The 15,011-nt window shown below is 41.0% G+C and overlaps 4 protein-coding genes across 7 annotated transcripts in view; 2 read left to right on the plus strand and 2 right to left on the minus strand.

Moving 5' to 3' along the window:
- Positions 1-264: 264 nt before the first annotated feature.
- On the minus strand, positions 265-5,556 carry zbtb8os (zinc finger and BTB domain containing 8 opposite strand). Its single transcript, XM_061843076.1, has 7 exons — positions 5,364-5,556; positions 3,277-3,301; positions 3,076-3,197; positions 2,927-3,009; positions 2,456-2,508; positions 2,320-2,356; positions 265-2,252 (listed from the first exon to the last, which is right to left on the minus strand). The coding sequence occupies exons 1-7, from the start codon at positions 5,443-5,445 to the stop codon at positions 2,166-2,168; spliced, it is 489 nt and encodes a 162-aa protein (XP_061699060.1). The 5' UTR covers positions 5,446-5,556; the 3' UTR covers positions 265-2,165.
- A 20-nt stretch (positions 5,557-5,576) lies between these two features.
- rbbp4 (retinoblastoma binding protein 4) lies at positions 5,577-9,409 on the plus strand. Its single transcript, XM_061843068.1, has 11 exons — positions 5,577-5,721; positions 6,161-6,308; positions 6,379-6,524; positions 7,203-7,376; positions 7,497-7,612; positions 7,698-7,858; positions 7,937-8,063; positions 8,145-8,222; positions 8,787-8,921; positions 9,000-9,110; positions 9,206-9,409. The coding sequence occupies exons 1-11, from the start codon at positions 5,706-5,708 to the stop codon at positions 9,266-9,268; spliced, it is 1,275 nt and encodes a 424-aa protein (XP_061699052.1). The 5' UTR covers positions 5,577-5,705; the 3' UTR covers positions 9,269-9,409.
- Positions 9,410-9,930: 521 nt separating this feature from the next.
- LOC133512958 (syncoilin-like) lies at positions 9,931-13,479 on the minus strand. Of its 3 annotated transcripts, none has more exons than XM_061843071.1 (7): positions 13,369-13,479; positions 12,848-12,994; positions 11,353-11,798; positions 10,915-11,013; positions 10,434-10,844; positions 10,240-10,364; positions 9,931-10,029 (listed from the first exon to the last, which is right to left on the minus strand). In XM_061843071.1, exons 3-7 carry the CDS (start codon positions 11,791-11,793, stop codon positions 10,008-10,010), a joined length of 1,098 nt encoding a protein of 365 aa, XP_061699055.1. In that variant the 5' UTR covers positions 11,794-11,798; positions 12,848-12,994; positions 13,369-13,479; the 3' UTR covers positions 9,931-10,007. The 3 variants fall into 3 exon arrangements, with proteins under 3 accessions (XP_061699055.1, XP_061699056.1, XP_061699057.1); XM_061843072.1 differs by having other exon boundaries at positions 12,848-12,990; positions 13,369-13,450; XM_061843073.1 differs by lacking the exon at positions 10,915-11,013.
- LOC133512953 (uncharacterized protein KIAA1522-like) overlaps positions 13,427-15,011 on the plus strand; it is a 30,533-nt gene continuing 28,948 nt past the window's right edge. The window contains exon 1 of one of the 2 annotated variants that reach the window (XM_061843062.1): positions 13,427-13,676. Coding sequence is in view for 1 of the 2 variants with exons in the window: in XM_061843061.1 (XP_061699045.1) it covers positions 13,916-13,975 (60 nt within the window). In the remaining variant the exon portion in view is untranslated. Of the gene's footprint in view, positions 13,677-13,859; positions 13,976-15,011 lie in introns of those variants that run through there. The other variant, XM_061843061.1, reaches the window with a different exon arrangement.

Here is a 15,011-nt window from a genome sequence, read left to right on the forward strand (position 1 = left end):
CGTCATTGTCACCGCCCAAAATGGGGCAAACCCGGAAAACCTTTTACAAAGAGGTGATTAAAAAAAATCTAAAAAAAAAAAAAAACATTTTCAACTGATTTCGTTTAGGTCCAAAACGTGAGAAACATTGTACAAGTATGAAAGCTATGCACATCGCAGACGCAAGATTTATTTTACTATTTATTGTAGAGCAACCGAATGTGGTCAATGCATTAAGTCACACTACATAGAAAGCTGGGGTAATGCTTGAAAAAACAGGCAAAGTAGGTGTGGCATGACATTTATTTTCAGTGTCAAGAGTAACCACTGTAATAACAGTAACACTTTTTGACAATAACGATAATGTGTCAGCAGAACCTTCCACACAACATCCAAAACTGCTTTAAAATTACATTGTTTTGACATTTATTACTTGGCAATTATAACAGAAAATGTCCATTTATTTACAACAGGGCCACCAACCATTTTGAAACAGAGCTACAGTAGTACCTCTACTTACAAAATTAATCAGTTCTGGACGTCGTTTTCTAATGTGAATTTTCCGTAAGTAGAAGCGGATTTCACATGTTAAATAGCGTAATCAGTTCCAAGTACATCATGTAAAGAATTAAAATAAGAATAAGAATTTAAAAAATGTTGTTCATTTAACTTTGGCGTTGGGTGACTATGCGAAGAGAAGGGTGAGTTACAAGGAAAAGGCATCGTGGGGGACGGGGAAGGAGGCAACTTTGATAGCCAAGAGAAAACATAAATAGGAACATATCCACATACACAACTTAATTCCACTAAAGTTTCTTGGGGCCCATGGTGAAGAAAAGATTAAAAAAACTTGCAAAAAAACAAACAAAAAAGTTGTACGGTACTTTTCCAACGTACGTTAGCTTGTAAGTGTGTGTGACAGTCGAGTGTCCAAGGGAATCAAAAAGCATCATGGGTAAAGATTGACGTCCCTCCTAGCCAATTGTATGGCAGGAAGATGCTACATTGACAGCCAATGGAAGAGCAGCTCTAACGCGCCACACAAACCAAGATACAGGATGTTTACGTTTGGTGGAATTTGGGGAATCCAGCGCCTATTTTTTCCTTTCCTATCCTGAACAGACAATATTTTTCCCGAGGAGCCGTTTCGTAACCTGAATTTTTCGTTACTAGAGACATTTGCAAGTAGAAGTACCACTGTACTTCTTGGGTACTGATTAATACAAAAGTTTACCAATTGGATACGCATTTCTTCCTAGATAATTTCCACATTAAAAAGAATTGTCAGTTTCTTGAATATTTATCACATAATATGTAAGTTTCCTGAAATGGCAAATTGAGTTTTTGATAGTTGAAAGCAATAATCCTGAAATTATAAATGTATATTAAAAAAATAATCGTGAAATATTTTATCTCCTTATTATGAGTTTAACTTTTTGAAATTGACGACCTAACTAAGTTGGGCTTTTTACACTCTATTGATATGAAGCTGTCAATTCTCCAAAAGTGTACAGGAGTGTGAATGTTTTTTTGCCGTAATGTATCGACAAGCAATTGACTAGGGACTAACCCCGTATGTACCCCGCAGGCTTCTTCGTACAATTGTGCTAATGTCACTGCACACGGTTTGTCTTTATACTCGAGCTGAATGCACACGCGCGGTTTTGAGAGATGTTTTTTGCAGCATTCTGCGCACGGTAGCAATTTACACCATATGCATCAAGTGTCACATAGGGCCCGCGCGGCCCAATGTGTCGGTCACGTGATACAATGCGGGTACTGTTATCCGCGCTCTCAAGGCCTTGCCTCTTGCCCAAACTCAGTATGGATAAGACTCCACCTAACCCACAACTTGAATGTGTACCCTAACCTATAGAAAACGGATAGATGCATATTCATTTGTGATGTACTTAAGCGGCATTATGTTCTCAGTACAATAAATATTCCCTAACAGCCATCCATTTTGATTGTCATAATCATTCATGATTGAATCCTTCGGCTACTGTGTAAACAACCAATAACTGATTTAGTATCATAAATTCTTAACCTGTCATACAACATAACAGCACCAAATAATATTTTGCAATTTCATGATCAAGTTCTTGAATAAAAAAACAGCCATTCAATTTGGCCGTCAATGTATTCCAGGCAGAGTTAACCAGTTGGGTAAACAACATCTTGGGGTATCAGATATCAACAATTGCAAATATCTCCGGTTTTTCTTTATCGTGGATTTGCATTGCAGAATATGTAATGGCTTTCACTTCTGTACCCTAGAAAAAACAATTTTTTGTCACTTTAGTCATTTTCCTCTGAACAACTTTCGTGCAGAATTCATACCTGTGGATGCTTCAACAGCGAGAATTCTTCACCCCACCTTCAACACAAAATGTTAGGGCACAGGACGAGAAAGGTGGGATCAATGAGACTGCCAGATATGTTTTAAGTAAACTTTTCATGTAGAGGTTAACATTACCCAATAGAACGAATCCTAAAATGCATTCTGTCAATGTGCAAAACTTTTACCTCCTGTCAGAAAAAAAGATAAGTAAAACCACAACTAAGATTGCAACAATAATACAAATGTTATTTTAGAAATATTGCAAGAATCTCAAGTACATGTTAAGCACTTTCCTACAGTACATTGTAAACCACAGGTGTCCAACTCAAGGCCGAGGGGCCAGATCCAGCCCAGCACAGGATTTTAGGTGGCCCATGAAGCCAATTCATGTGCGTCAACTACCCTGATTCTTGTTCAAATCTGTACTTACATTTTAAATTGTGATATCATTGATGATAACATTGGGATATTGTAAGCATTTGTGTCTTACCAAACATAAACAACAGTTGAAAAAGCCTCTTCACTTGATTTCTGATTCCAAAGCTAGTTCATAAATTTCGTGTTTTTAAACGATGGTTATATGCAAGTTGTGAGAAAAACACTCACCCTGGGTATAAAAAACATATCTGCACTGAACTTGTACAGCCAGTCATCTAGGAAGTGGAATAGCAGAGATTCAAAGTCTTCCCCTATTGATGGCCAGAGAAAAGCATTACTTTTTGTACTGAATTATTGATTGCAATCACATTCCTCACCTTCTGACTCCACTTCGACAGAATCAATCGGTTCCACTGTTTCGGTGTCTGTCATGTAGCCAAACATGCCCATGGCACATTGCTCAAAGGCTTCCTCCAGAGAGTCTCCCCAGGAGTGGATTCTTGGAAGGGTAATAAAATGTTAACACAGCATTCACAGTGACTGAAAACCTGTGAATTCTGACATGACAGGACACTCACTGCACATCTGCTGTATGATCCAAGTCTGTAAGAAAAGAAAATGTGGTCATAATTTTGGACAAAAAACTTGCTTTAGAGAGAAAAAAGCAAAGTGATTGTTATCTTGAAAAAAAAAAAAAAAAAATCAGTTCGGTCATAAAACTGCGCCAAACAAATATGAGTTCATCTGAGATGACACGCTGTGGCGACCCCTAACGGGAAAAGCCGAAAGGAAAAGAAGAATTCAATTTTGACTCCAAAATTATCCATACTTGACCCCAGGGCTTGGCAATTAATCAATTTTACAGATCATTTGTGCAAAGTGCATCCTGCTTACTTGCACTAACAAAATTCCTGTGATCAGAGTGGTGGTAGTTTAAAAAAATCACATGGGGTGATGGCAAATTAGTGAATTTCGCACTGTATCCAGTGACTTTTCTAGTGACAGCTTTTACAACAACAAAAAGGGAATTAGGACTTTAATTCATCCTAGGAAATGGACAGTATGAGCAGAATAATTTTCATAGGTTATGCTTCGACTGGCTCAGCCGGTAAAGCATTGGCCTCACAGTTCTGAGGTCCGGGTTTGATCCCCTCCCCACCTGTGTGTGGGTTTTCTCCCCACACTCCGGTTTCCTCCCACATCCCAAAAACATGCAACATTAATTGGACACTCTAAATTGCCCCTAGGTGTGATTGTGAGTGCGGCTGTTTGTCTCAATGTGCCCTCGATTGGCTGGCAACCAGTTCAGGGTGTGCCCCGCATCCTGCCCGTTGACAACTGGGATAGACTCTAGCACTCCCGGAACCCTTGTGAGGGTAAGCGGCTAAGAAAATGGATGGATGTTTCGAATGATAGTTAAAGGGACCTGTGGAAGCCAATCAGACTGAATATTGACAAAGACATTTGCGGTACATGTTGCATGTATCCGCATTGGAAACTTTTGACCTGATATATGTGTTCCCAAGCTGCAAATATTTTTCAAACATTGCCTGCCTCATTATGTATCTCTACTGTACACGAGAAAAGAGTGTGAGAGAGCTGGTAGCGTTTTCCAAAAGACATGCACGTCGATCGATGCATTCCGACACCTCATTTTATCAATGGAAACTTTTGAACATTTAAATATTCTTAAGCATTCTGTAGCCATAACTTTTGACAAAGAGCATTCTTTTCTGGGCTATCACTGATGGTATATTGATACACTTGCCATCAGTGCATACAGTGTGGCTTCAGTTGCCACCCAGTGCCAATGTAAATCTTGAAAGCCTTCATGGTGGTCTGTCTCTTTTAGTACCCCTCAGAATGACTGCCAAAAAGTCCAGGGCCTAGTCTATCTTTCCAATGATATCACCTGAGAGGGTCAATTTTACTGAGGGATGGGCAAGTATCTATACCTGGTATCGGTATGGGGCCTTCTTTCAAATAATCAGACACTCATGAAGGCTACCAAAACGAGTTACTGGTCCTAACGGCAAAAAAATAATCTGACAGAGTACATATGTCCTCCTCAGCAGTTGACAGTGATACAACTGCGGCGGTTTGGAATTTCGACAAATAAAGAAAGATCTTCGTTCACAATATATTATTATGTTTGTGTGTCTATACACACATGTGTATGTATGGATAGGTTTCCAATTACGCCATCTTGTATGTCATGCAGGTCAGAGAACACAGGCGATATGTGAAGCGTGAAGTTTTTTTCTATCGTTAATTTATCCGATTGGTCTCAGGACTGTGGTGACGTCATAACAAGTGAACACTCGGATAAATACTCCTACTGATATCCTGTATGAAAAAAAAGTGCTGGTATCGAATATCCTTAAGGAGAAAAATAATACAATATCTGGAGAAATAAAGAAAATCCAACAATAGTTTATTTTTTTTTCAAGTTTTGGGAAATGTCACTCACGTCTATATGGGGGTAAATTGATTAAATGGCAACTGAGCTTTTTGTGTTAAAAATCTGAGATTTTATTAAGGCCATACCGGCGATTCCGACCTGTTCATTTCTGTTGAAGCCGGCTAATGGAATACGGACAGCATTGTATTAATTATCTCGTGTGAATAAACTAGGCCAGCACTTCTACTATTACGCTTCACTCACATTCATATTTCCTGTTGATTGGAGGATACTTCGATTTGGTTACTATCTGCGCCTCTGTCAGGTCTAGCTGGCGGTCGTCCATTTAGTTCCCGGGGTTGTTTGGCGTTAAAAGACCAGAAATCGTGAAACGGACTACCGTCTAACTTCCGTCTCATTCCGGACTCGACAGGGTTTTCCAACATGGTCGCTGGGGGCGGAGTAACAATACTGAATCACGCTTCCGGTTGAATTTCCTCAATAGCGATTGGACAAACGTGGTCCTGGAGTTGGCGCCATTGCAAGCGCTCAGCTCTAAAATCCGCTTTTGTACAAGTCAGCTATTAGCTTCGCGACAAAGACGCCATGGCTGACAAAGACGGTAAGGATGGCCACGTTTGTAATTTACTCGGCTAAAAATGGTTTAGGCTCTCCCTTGATCTGGAAAACGTTTGACGAGTTCGACCGATGCCAGCTCGTCTGCCCGCTTCTCATCTCATTGTTACAAACCCGCAAGCTAGCTGTTAGCTACCGAAGCGTTAGCTCCCACGAGCGTTCTCCACACAGCATTTAACCTATTAGTTCGTGGAAGAAAAACCAATTTCTTGACCCACTTGGGATTGTGGATCCTACTCGTGTTTTAGTTGCGGATTGTGTGGCTTTTTTTTTTCTTCAAGACGTCTCACTTTACCAACGTGTACGTATGTTAGCTTCACACCAAAATAAACCCTGGAGCTAATTATCAAGTTAGGCAGTGTCTGGCTGTTGTACAACCCAACTGACTGTCACGTATATTGGCGTTTTTAATGCTCTATATGTAGCTGCCTTTGACGATGCTGTGGAGGAGAGGGTGATCAATGAGGAATACAAGATCTGGAAGAAGAACACCCCTTTCCTCTACGACCTGGTCATGACTCATGCCCTGGAGTGGCCCAGTCTCACTGCCCAGTGGCTGCCAGATGTCAGCAGGTAAATTAATAACTCCTCACTAACACATCAAGAACATTTGAATGTAAATGCAATGTATTATCTTTCACAGACCAGAAGGGAAGGATTACAGTGTACACAGGCTGGTTCTAGGGACACACACCTCAGATGAGCAGAATCACCTTGTGATTGCCAGTGTTCAACTACCTAATGACGATGCCCAGTTCGATGCCTCCCACTACGACAGTGAGAAAGGAGGTAAGGGATGGTATAGTGTAGGCAGTGTCTCTTGATTAGTAGATACCCAAGGCACAAATTCTAGATCAGGAATATAAAATATTTCAAAAGGTGGATAACACGGGTTAAATATGTATCTTCTAGTGAAAGAGCATTTAATTTTCTGCCTGTCACTGGACTGGCTAGTGAGCGAAATTACATTACTTGTAAATAGGTAATTTTCGGCTCAATTAAATGTAATTGAATAGTTTCCTCTGACACATCTGGTGGTCTTTCATATCACACTGGGAATCACTGGTTTAGGCATTAGGATAATTCCTCACCTTGGAAATATTCTGTGCAAAACTTGTCGGCATCATTGGAGATTTCTTATTGATAAAAGACAGAAAATGTTACAGTGGGAACTATTGTGTCCTCCCTTTACACTACGCTTTATTGTCAGAAATGATGCAGTTATTTGTCTCAAATTTAAAAGAATGGAACCCTACTTGGTGTCCTAATTAATGTATTTGTAGACATGTACTTTTCCTTTTAATGTCAAAATGGCCGCTGTAAAAAAAGTGGACCTTTTTTTTAATATACAAGAAATGAAATTTTTTTAGAGTTACACATCCCTTGGTTTAATGTCACCCTGTGTACAATATTTTAACTGTTAATGTGTTTTCTTTCTTTCTATCTCTTTTTAAATGTGTGTGTTAGAGTTTGGTGGTTTTGGCTCTGTGAGTGGAAAGATAGAGATTGAGATCAAAATTAACCATGAAGGCGAAGTCAACCGAGCCCGCTACATGCCCCAGAACCCTTGCATTATCGCCACGAAGACCCCCACCAGTGATGTGCTGGTCTTTGATTATACTAAGCACCCATCCAAGCCAGGTGACGATCAGCCTGTTTTGCACAGTTTGTCACACAGTCTCACTCACTCACACACACACACACCACCAATCTCACTACAGTTGTGCTGTTTTTTTTTCCCCCCTAATTTTTGCATTAAAGACCCCTCTGGAGAGTGCACTCCAGACCTTCGCTTGAGAGGTCACCAGAAAGAGGGCTACGGCCTCTCCTGGAATCCAAACCTAAGTGGCTGCCTCCTCAGTGCATCAGATGACCATGTAAATTTTATTTTAACTCTATCATTAAAAAAAATAATAATAAATGCATGTGGCATTTTCTTATAATTGTCTGCTTTCTTATCAGACCATCTGCTTGTGGGACATCAGCACAGTGCCCAAGGAGGGCAAGATAGTCGATGCCAAGACAATCTTCACGGGCCACACCGCCGTTGTGGAGGACGTTTCGTGGCACCTGCTCCACGAGTCTCTCTTTGGGTCTGTGGCTGATGATCAGAAACTCATGATGTAAGCAAAATTTCAAATCTGTGTAAACATGAGTGCACAACATTGGTTTCAAACCTAATTATTTGTTCATTTGAAAAGTTGGGACACGCGATCCAATAACACCTCCAAGCCCAGTCATGCAGTTGATGCCCACACTGCTGAGGTCAACTGCTTGTCTTTCAACCCATACAGTGAGTTCATCCTGGCCACTGGCTCCGCAGACAAGGTGGGTCCTCGCTCTTCATGGTGCTCACCGTTCTCACCATTCTCTCTGGAATTTTGGTTTTGAACGTGAATGTGTTTTTAGACTGTGGCTCTGTGGGATTTGAGGAATCTGAAGCTGAAGCTGCATTCTTTCGAGTCTCACAAAGATGAAATATTCCAGGTAAAAGCGATCAGTCAGTTAAGTGTGATTATAGTTTTTTTTTTTTTTTTTTTTTTTTAAATTCCTAGCGGAGTGGTAACACAGCTGTAGAGCGTAGGCCTCACAGTTCTGAGGATTGTAGTTTTAATCCCACCCCACTTGTGTGGCGTTTGCATGTTCTCCCCATGCCTGCATGGGTTTTCTCCAGACAATCGAGTTTCCTCCCACATCCCATAAACATGCATTAATTCGAGACTTTAAATTGCCCCTTGGTGTGATTGTGGCGCGACCTTTTGTCTGTCTCATGTGCCCTGTGATTGGCTGGCAACCATTCAGTGTGTGCACTGCCTCCTGCCCAATGACAACTGGGATAGGCTCCAGCACTCCCGCGACCCTCATGAAGATAAGCGGCAAAGAAAATGGATGGAAGCGGCAGAATATGAAAAACATTTTAATTGCTCGCTGTGGCTAAAAAAAGTATTTGTAAACTACTCCTTGTGCTGCCAAATAGGTCTGCTATAGTATATGGTTGTGTGTCAAGTCTTGTGATAACAACGTAACATCTCTTGTGATTCTCCCAAATAGGTGCAGTGGTCTCCTCATAATGAAACTATCCTGGCCTCAAGCGGCACAGACCGAAGGCTAAACGTGTGGGACCTCAGTAAGATCGGCGAGGAGCAGTCTCCTGAGGATGCAGAGGATGGTCCTCCAGAGCTGCTGGTCTGTTGTGACAGTTGGCTGTTATTTAATTTGGGTATTTAGTTTGATGTACAGTGCCTCACAGATGTATTTGTTTAGTTCATACATGGTGGACACACAGCAAAGATCTCAGACTTCTCTTGGAACCCCAACGAGCCTTGGGTCATCTGTTCTGTGTCGGAGGACAACATCATGCAAGTGTGGCAAATGGTAAGAACTTAATGTGTGGGGAATGTAATATTGGTTATAATTTGATGTCAAAATTACAATTTTTGGAATCCTGTCCGTCCCTCCCCCTTCTATAGGCTGAAAATATCTACAATGATGAAGACCCAGAAGGAGTAGCAGATTCAGAGGTTCAAGCATGAATCCATTCTCATCTTTTCTTCTGACCTGCTTATTTGAATGATCTATTTCCATTTTTTTGGTGCACTTCTCCTAAATCTTCATGTTGGGCGCCAATTGTTTTTGAAGAAAACCAACACTTGCTGTCTTGATGCATTTTTTTTTTTTTTTTTTTTTTTTTTTTTTTTTTTTTTTTTTTTGGGAAGATTTGTCAGGCAGTTCCCAGTTATTTAACCCTTAAGTACTGAAACCAACGTTTTCATCCGGGTCTTTTCTTCGAGTGTGTTATTCTCTCTTCTGGAATTGGTTGGTTATGCTCAACACATTTCTACTAAGATCCATTTTTATACAAATGTACATACGGTTTCCACTTTATTTGTTTCAAAGAAGCATTTTCCCCTGTTGCATCACGTACATTGTTTCCCACGTTCATTTTTTTTTTTGCTGCTTATGACCTTTTGTGTACTTGCGTATATTCATAATAAATATTTGGAGTAAATGGGTGTTTGTAATGATAAGTGTTCTTTCCCAAGTCAGCTTTTGAAGCTCTAGCTCACCTGCAACCCTAATGAGGTCAAGCAGTATAGAAAATGGATGGGTAGGGTGGAAGAAGGAAATAAATGGTAGTCCTTTTTGGAACAAAGAATGTTGTGTATTTTTCTTTTTTTTTTTTTTTAAACAAATATGCGAAGGTGTTTAGCTTTCGTTGGACTGACAGGAAGTAGAATCCTCTGTTCTTCTGCAGGAGCTTCATCACAGACTCTAGAACGAACATATTAGACTTCTGTAAAATAAGATGGCGGCACAGAGTTAGGAATTAATACAAGCAGTTGTCAAAAACATCTTATATTCACAGTTTACCATGTCCTGTTACGATGTATAGTAATTCTATTGATGCATTAACTGAACTGAACCCACTTTTAGTTTGAACCACATTTCTGAGTATTTGCATGATTTCTGAGGCAATGTCAAAATCAAGCTTTTTGAAACCCACCTGAGACGTGCAATCTCTTCTAAAATATCATTTGTGAGAGCCTCCAAATCTCTTTTATGTCTGAGTTGAATCTCAAAGTCCAGCATTCGTCTCCTCAGAGCCTCTTTTAGTTCATCTTCAGCCTCCTGAAGAGCGAAACATTTTGATGGGTATGAATGATCCTTTTTATCTCTTAAATTCTGGATGGGTTGTACCTTGTATTGTGTGATCATCTCCTCCCTCTCCTGCTGCATCATGTTGAGCCTTTGCTCGAGACAGGACCTCTGCCCCTCCAGTTTTTGTACTTTTTGTTTTAGGGGGTCCACTTGGGTCCTTAAACTCCCTAGCTGCTCATTGCTCACTCTCAAGGCCTTCTCTCCAAACTGCCTCCTCTTGAGCAGTGCTACGAGTCGGGGCTCGTACCAGCCCTCCAAGTCCTGTATGCTGACGCTCAGCCGGCGCTGTAGATTGACAGAGGCTTGACGACACAGGCCGACATCGCTCATGGTTCTCGGCCTGCGGGGCTTCTTGGCCAAATCCCTCAAAGAGCTGAGATGGTTTTGGTGGGACTCCTGGAGTCGAAGCAACTCCTCTTTCAGGCATTGGACTTTGGCTTTGAGCTCGTCCTGTGAAAAGATAAGTCTCAGAAATAGCCTATCAAAATACTATCACCAAATTTCCAAGTCAAAAACGTACCAAGATAATAATGCTCAGCCTTGGCATGCAGCTATTAACACACAACTGCAAACCAACAATGCAGATCTCAACTAGGGCGTGAACTTTGTTACCTGCAGACTTAGCCAGTGGAGGATCGGGTTAAGTAGAGATCGAGAATAGAAAAAAAATGTTGGTAAATTATTATGCAGGATTGTTGATAATGTTATAGTGTTGCCGATGCTGTATTTAAAGAGAAATATTGAACAATCCACGGCTAAAATTGGAACTTGTAACCAAAGTTTAAAAAAAAAAGCAAAATGATTGAAGACAATACATTAGCTGCGTATGCAAAAAATACCCAGAATAATATGATAAAAATGAAATGATCATTCACACACTATATGCACTGCAAAATATCGAGAACAACGGCATGCAGTGTGAATTTGTGAGTCCAAAAAGCCCGAGTTGGTGTCCTACCTTTGTAATAGCCGCTTGAGCTACTTTGTACTCCTGTTCAGCGAGCGTCACCTGGCTGTGGATGCAGGCTCTGGCAGTGTTAAAGAGTTTCCTCTTCACTTTCTGCACGTCCTCAAACACATCCATGTGATCCACCTGAGCCAGAGTAACCAGTCTCCGCTCTACCGCCAGCTTTCCCCTCAGATGATCCACAGCACGCTTCATGGGCTCCTGCAGAAACAGGAACTCTTGAATCAGCTCTTCCCTCCGCATCTCCAAACGAGACACCCGGTCAATACAGTGCTCAAACATCCGTCCGACACTCTCCACGTCTGACTTGTCCTGCTCAGGAATGCTGTCCATCACCAAGTCGCCATTATCAGTGTTTTGTGTGATGTCTTCAACAAATTGAATGAGGTCTGTGGGAGGCGCCTCAGTTGGTGCCTTGTCCTGATTATCCATGCCGACTGCAAGACGAGGCAAAAAAAAAAAAAAGAGAACTGATTAATGACTTATTTTGGGGAGAATCATTAATCAGGTGATGATGAGTGAAATCACTCTAATAAAATATTCAATTGTTGTTTGACCTGGTCACTTAAATTATTTAGCATAACAAGAACAAGGAATGTAAAAGTCAACAAGATTTAGCATGAAGCAATTACAGACATTTTTGATACTCACTCAGTTTGAAGGTGGCCGTCCGGAGAGATTTCAATCAAATTTTAAGTCAAGGTTTAAAGAATAAGAATCTCCTTGCTGTGTTTGTGTCAATAGCAAAACAGAGGCCCGCTTTGCACTTATTAATAACAACTGGAGTCAGTGCCGTAACACAATCTCCATGGGTGAGGCTTAACTCTGTCAGACCCCAACGGGGGATCAAAAATCGGTGTCAGTGCCTTTTGCAGACTGGTACACATGCTCTTTATGACCCCACAATATACTGTGCATTATAACTTTCTGGGTTAAAGAAATGTGTGTATTTACAGCTTTGTTTATCCATCCATCCATTTTCTTGGCCGCTTATCCTCACGAGGGAGTGCTGGAGCCTATCCCAACTGTCAACGGGCAGGAGGCGGGGTACACCCTGAACTGGTTGCCAGCCAATCGCAGGGCACATCAAGAAAAACAGCCGCACTCACAATCACACCTAGGGGCAATTTAAAGTGTCCAGTTATTGTTGCACGTTTTTGGAATGTGGAAGGAAACCGGAGTGCCAGGAGAAAACCCACGCAGGCACGGGGAGAACATGCAAACTCCACACTGGTGGGTCCAGGAATGAACCAGGGACCTCAGAACTGTGAGGCCAACACTTTACCAGCTGATCCACCATGCAGACCAGCTTTGTTTAATCAAACAAAATTGTCGAGGACTGACGTGCCTTGACTATTGACTATAGATCATTCACTTTACTCTTGTACACCACGCCATGAAAACGTGCTCGTTCACATTTCCCTGAGCATCAGACAGTTCCTGGCTGAGCAGAACATCACCATGCTGTTGGAACCTTCCTACTCACCAGACCTGGGTGTGTGATTTTTCTTTCCCTCCTTCCCAAGCTAAAGAGAATCATCAGCAGGACCCTTTTTTGAAGACGTGGACGACATCTAGATGGACGTGATGACAGATTTTCAAAGGATCACAAAAGAATCCTTGGGGAATCTTCCTGACAAAAAATGAATATGATGAGAAATACAGAAAACCAGGATAAAAAGGGACACAGCAAATGTATTGGTCACTTAATGCATTGGACACCTGTTGTAAAAAAAAAAAAAAACAATTCAGCTGTTCCTTGTTACAAAACATCTATCTATCTATCTATCTATCTATCTATCTATCTATCTATCTATCTATCTATCTATCTATCTATCTATCTATCTATCTATCTATCTATCTATCTATCTATCTATCTATCTATCTATCTATCTATCTATCTATCTATCTATCTATCTATCTATCTATCTATCTATCTCGTGATGTATTTTTCCCTTCTGGCCGCTAGATGTCCTCGTTACACAGAACAGGGAGCCGCGCCCACACCTGCTCCAAGCCGGCCTCCTCCTCCTCCTCCAGGTGACATGTCCACCCGAGCGCCACCTCTTCTTGCCATTTACCGTCCGCGTCCCGGCGGGGCGTCTTCAGACGACTGACAGCTAGGACAAGAAATACTTGAGCTAACCAACCGTGTCGATACTCGAAAACTCAAGTCCCGACTCTTCCTCAACCTTCGCGGAAATGTTTCACCTGAAGTTCGCCTGCTCGGGTCGCTGAAAAGTTTTGGAGTCGCTGTGCAAATGGAGAGGGGCTGAAGGGAACCCAAGCGATCCGGATCACTGAAGTTTAGTAAGGTAGGCATCTTTGCCATCAGTGTTCCTCTCGTTTTTTTTTCTCTCTCTGTGTCAAATGGCAGTGAAACCGATGCCCCTGAGCGGTTGTTGGAACTCATATGTACAAAAAAAAAAAAAAAAAGAACAAAAGTTTGATCAACTCGCCATTTCCGTCGATTTTTACCACAGTAGCTCAGGTGGTGACGTTCGAGCACACGATTGTAATGTGAGAAATTGGTGCAGGTTGAGTGGAGGCATGTATGGGAACAAGTAGGTGTGGGACATTTGCTCAGCTCGGCCTCGGGGGATCAGAAGTAAAGGTAATTTAAGACATGTCTCGCTTCTCTCATACACGGACATCGTGACAATGAAGACTATTGTGTTGTTTCCCATCACTGGTTTGGCTTGACAGCGTGGAGCTAACACACGGCGTTTAACCCAGTCGGTGACAATATACAGTATGTATGTATGTATGTGTGTGTGTGTCACTGGTGGCATGTAAGGAACTACTCAGTGACTCAACTGGAGTACATTTTACTTGACTATTAATTTATATTTTTAATACTTACTACCTACGTTTGAAAATTAAAAGTATTAATTCCTAATCCTTACACATACACACGTGTGTGTATTCTGTTAGCATATGCACGACATGACGTAAAAGAAAGAGAGAGAGAGAGAGAGAGAGAGAGCGCTAGAGAGAGAGAGAGAGAGAGACTGGATAAAGAGTGAATGAAGTCATGGTTGAAATTTTGATTGAATGAGATCTTGTACCTTGATGAAGTGGAAAAAAAAAACCCAGACAGCAGCAACATTCAAGTGAGTGTTACAACAACAATGACGAAGCAGATTGGGAGAAGCAAGATATTCCACTCTATTGGTGTCATTCAAGATTTTATTTTTTTTTTTATTGCTGGCAACGAACTGATTCATGTTGAATGGATTGTCTTGTGACAGTTTAAAAACAACTGTTTCTACCATTCCCAAATTATAAATCTAAACTGTAAACTTTTTCACAGGTAATTAAAAAAATAAGTTCATACAATTAGCTAATGTAGCATTTCCTGTTTGTTCAAAACATTGTGAAATTATGGGAGCACGTTTTGATAGCATGAAAGCCTGAGCCAACTATTCCTTGTTTCCTTCTCATCGTGAACCTTATGCAAAATAATAAAAATATGCAAAATTTCATTTGCAATTAATTTTTTTTCTCCCATTGTGCCAAGTTATCAAAATGAGTATTGTACAGTATATAATTTGCAGGAAATTCATTTTTACTTGGTCTAACTACATTTCAGAGTCTGTGTTTTTCTACTTTTACTAAAGGAGTTAAATCAGCGCTTGTACTTTTACCAG

Source organism: Syngnathoides biaculeatus, chromosome 15 (assembly GCF_019802595.1).
Source record: "Syngnathoides biaculeatus isolate LvHL_M chromosome 15, ASM1980259v1, whole genome shotgun sequence".
NCBI classification, from domain to species: domain Eukaryota; kingdom Metazoa; phylum Chordata; class Actinopteri; order Syngnathiformes; family Syngnathidae; genus Syngnathoides; species Syngnathoides biaculeatus.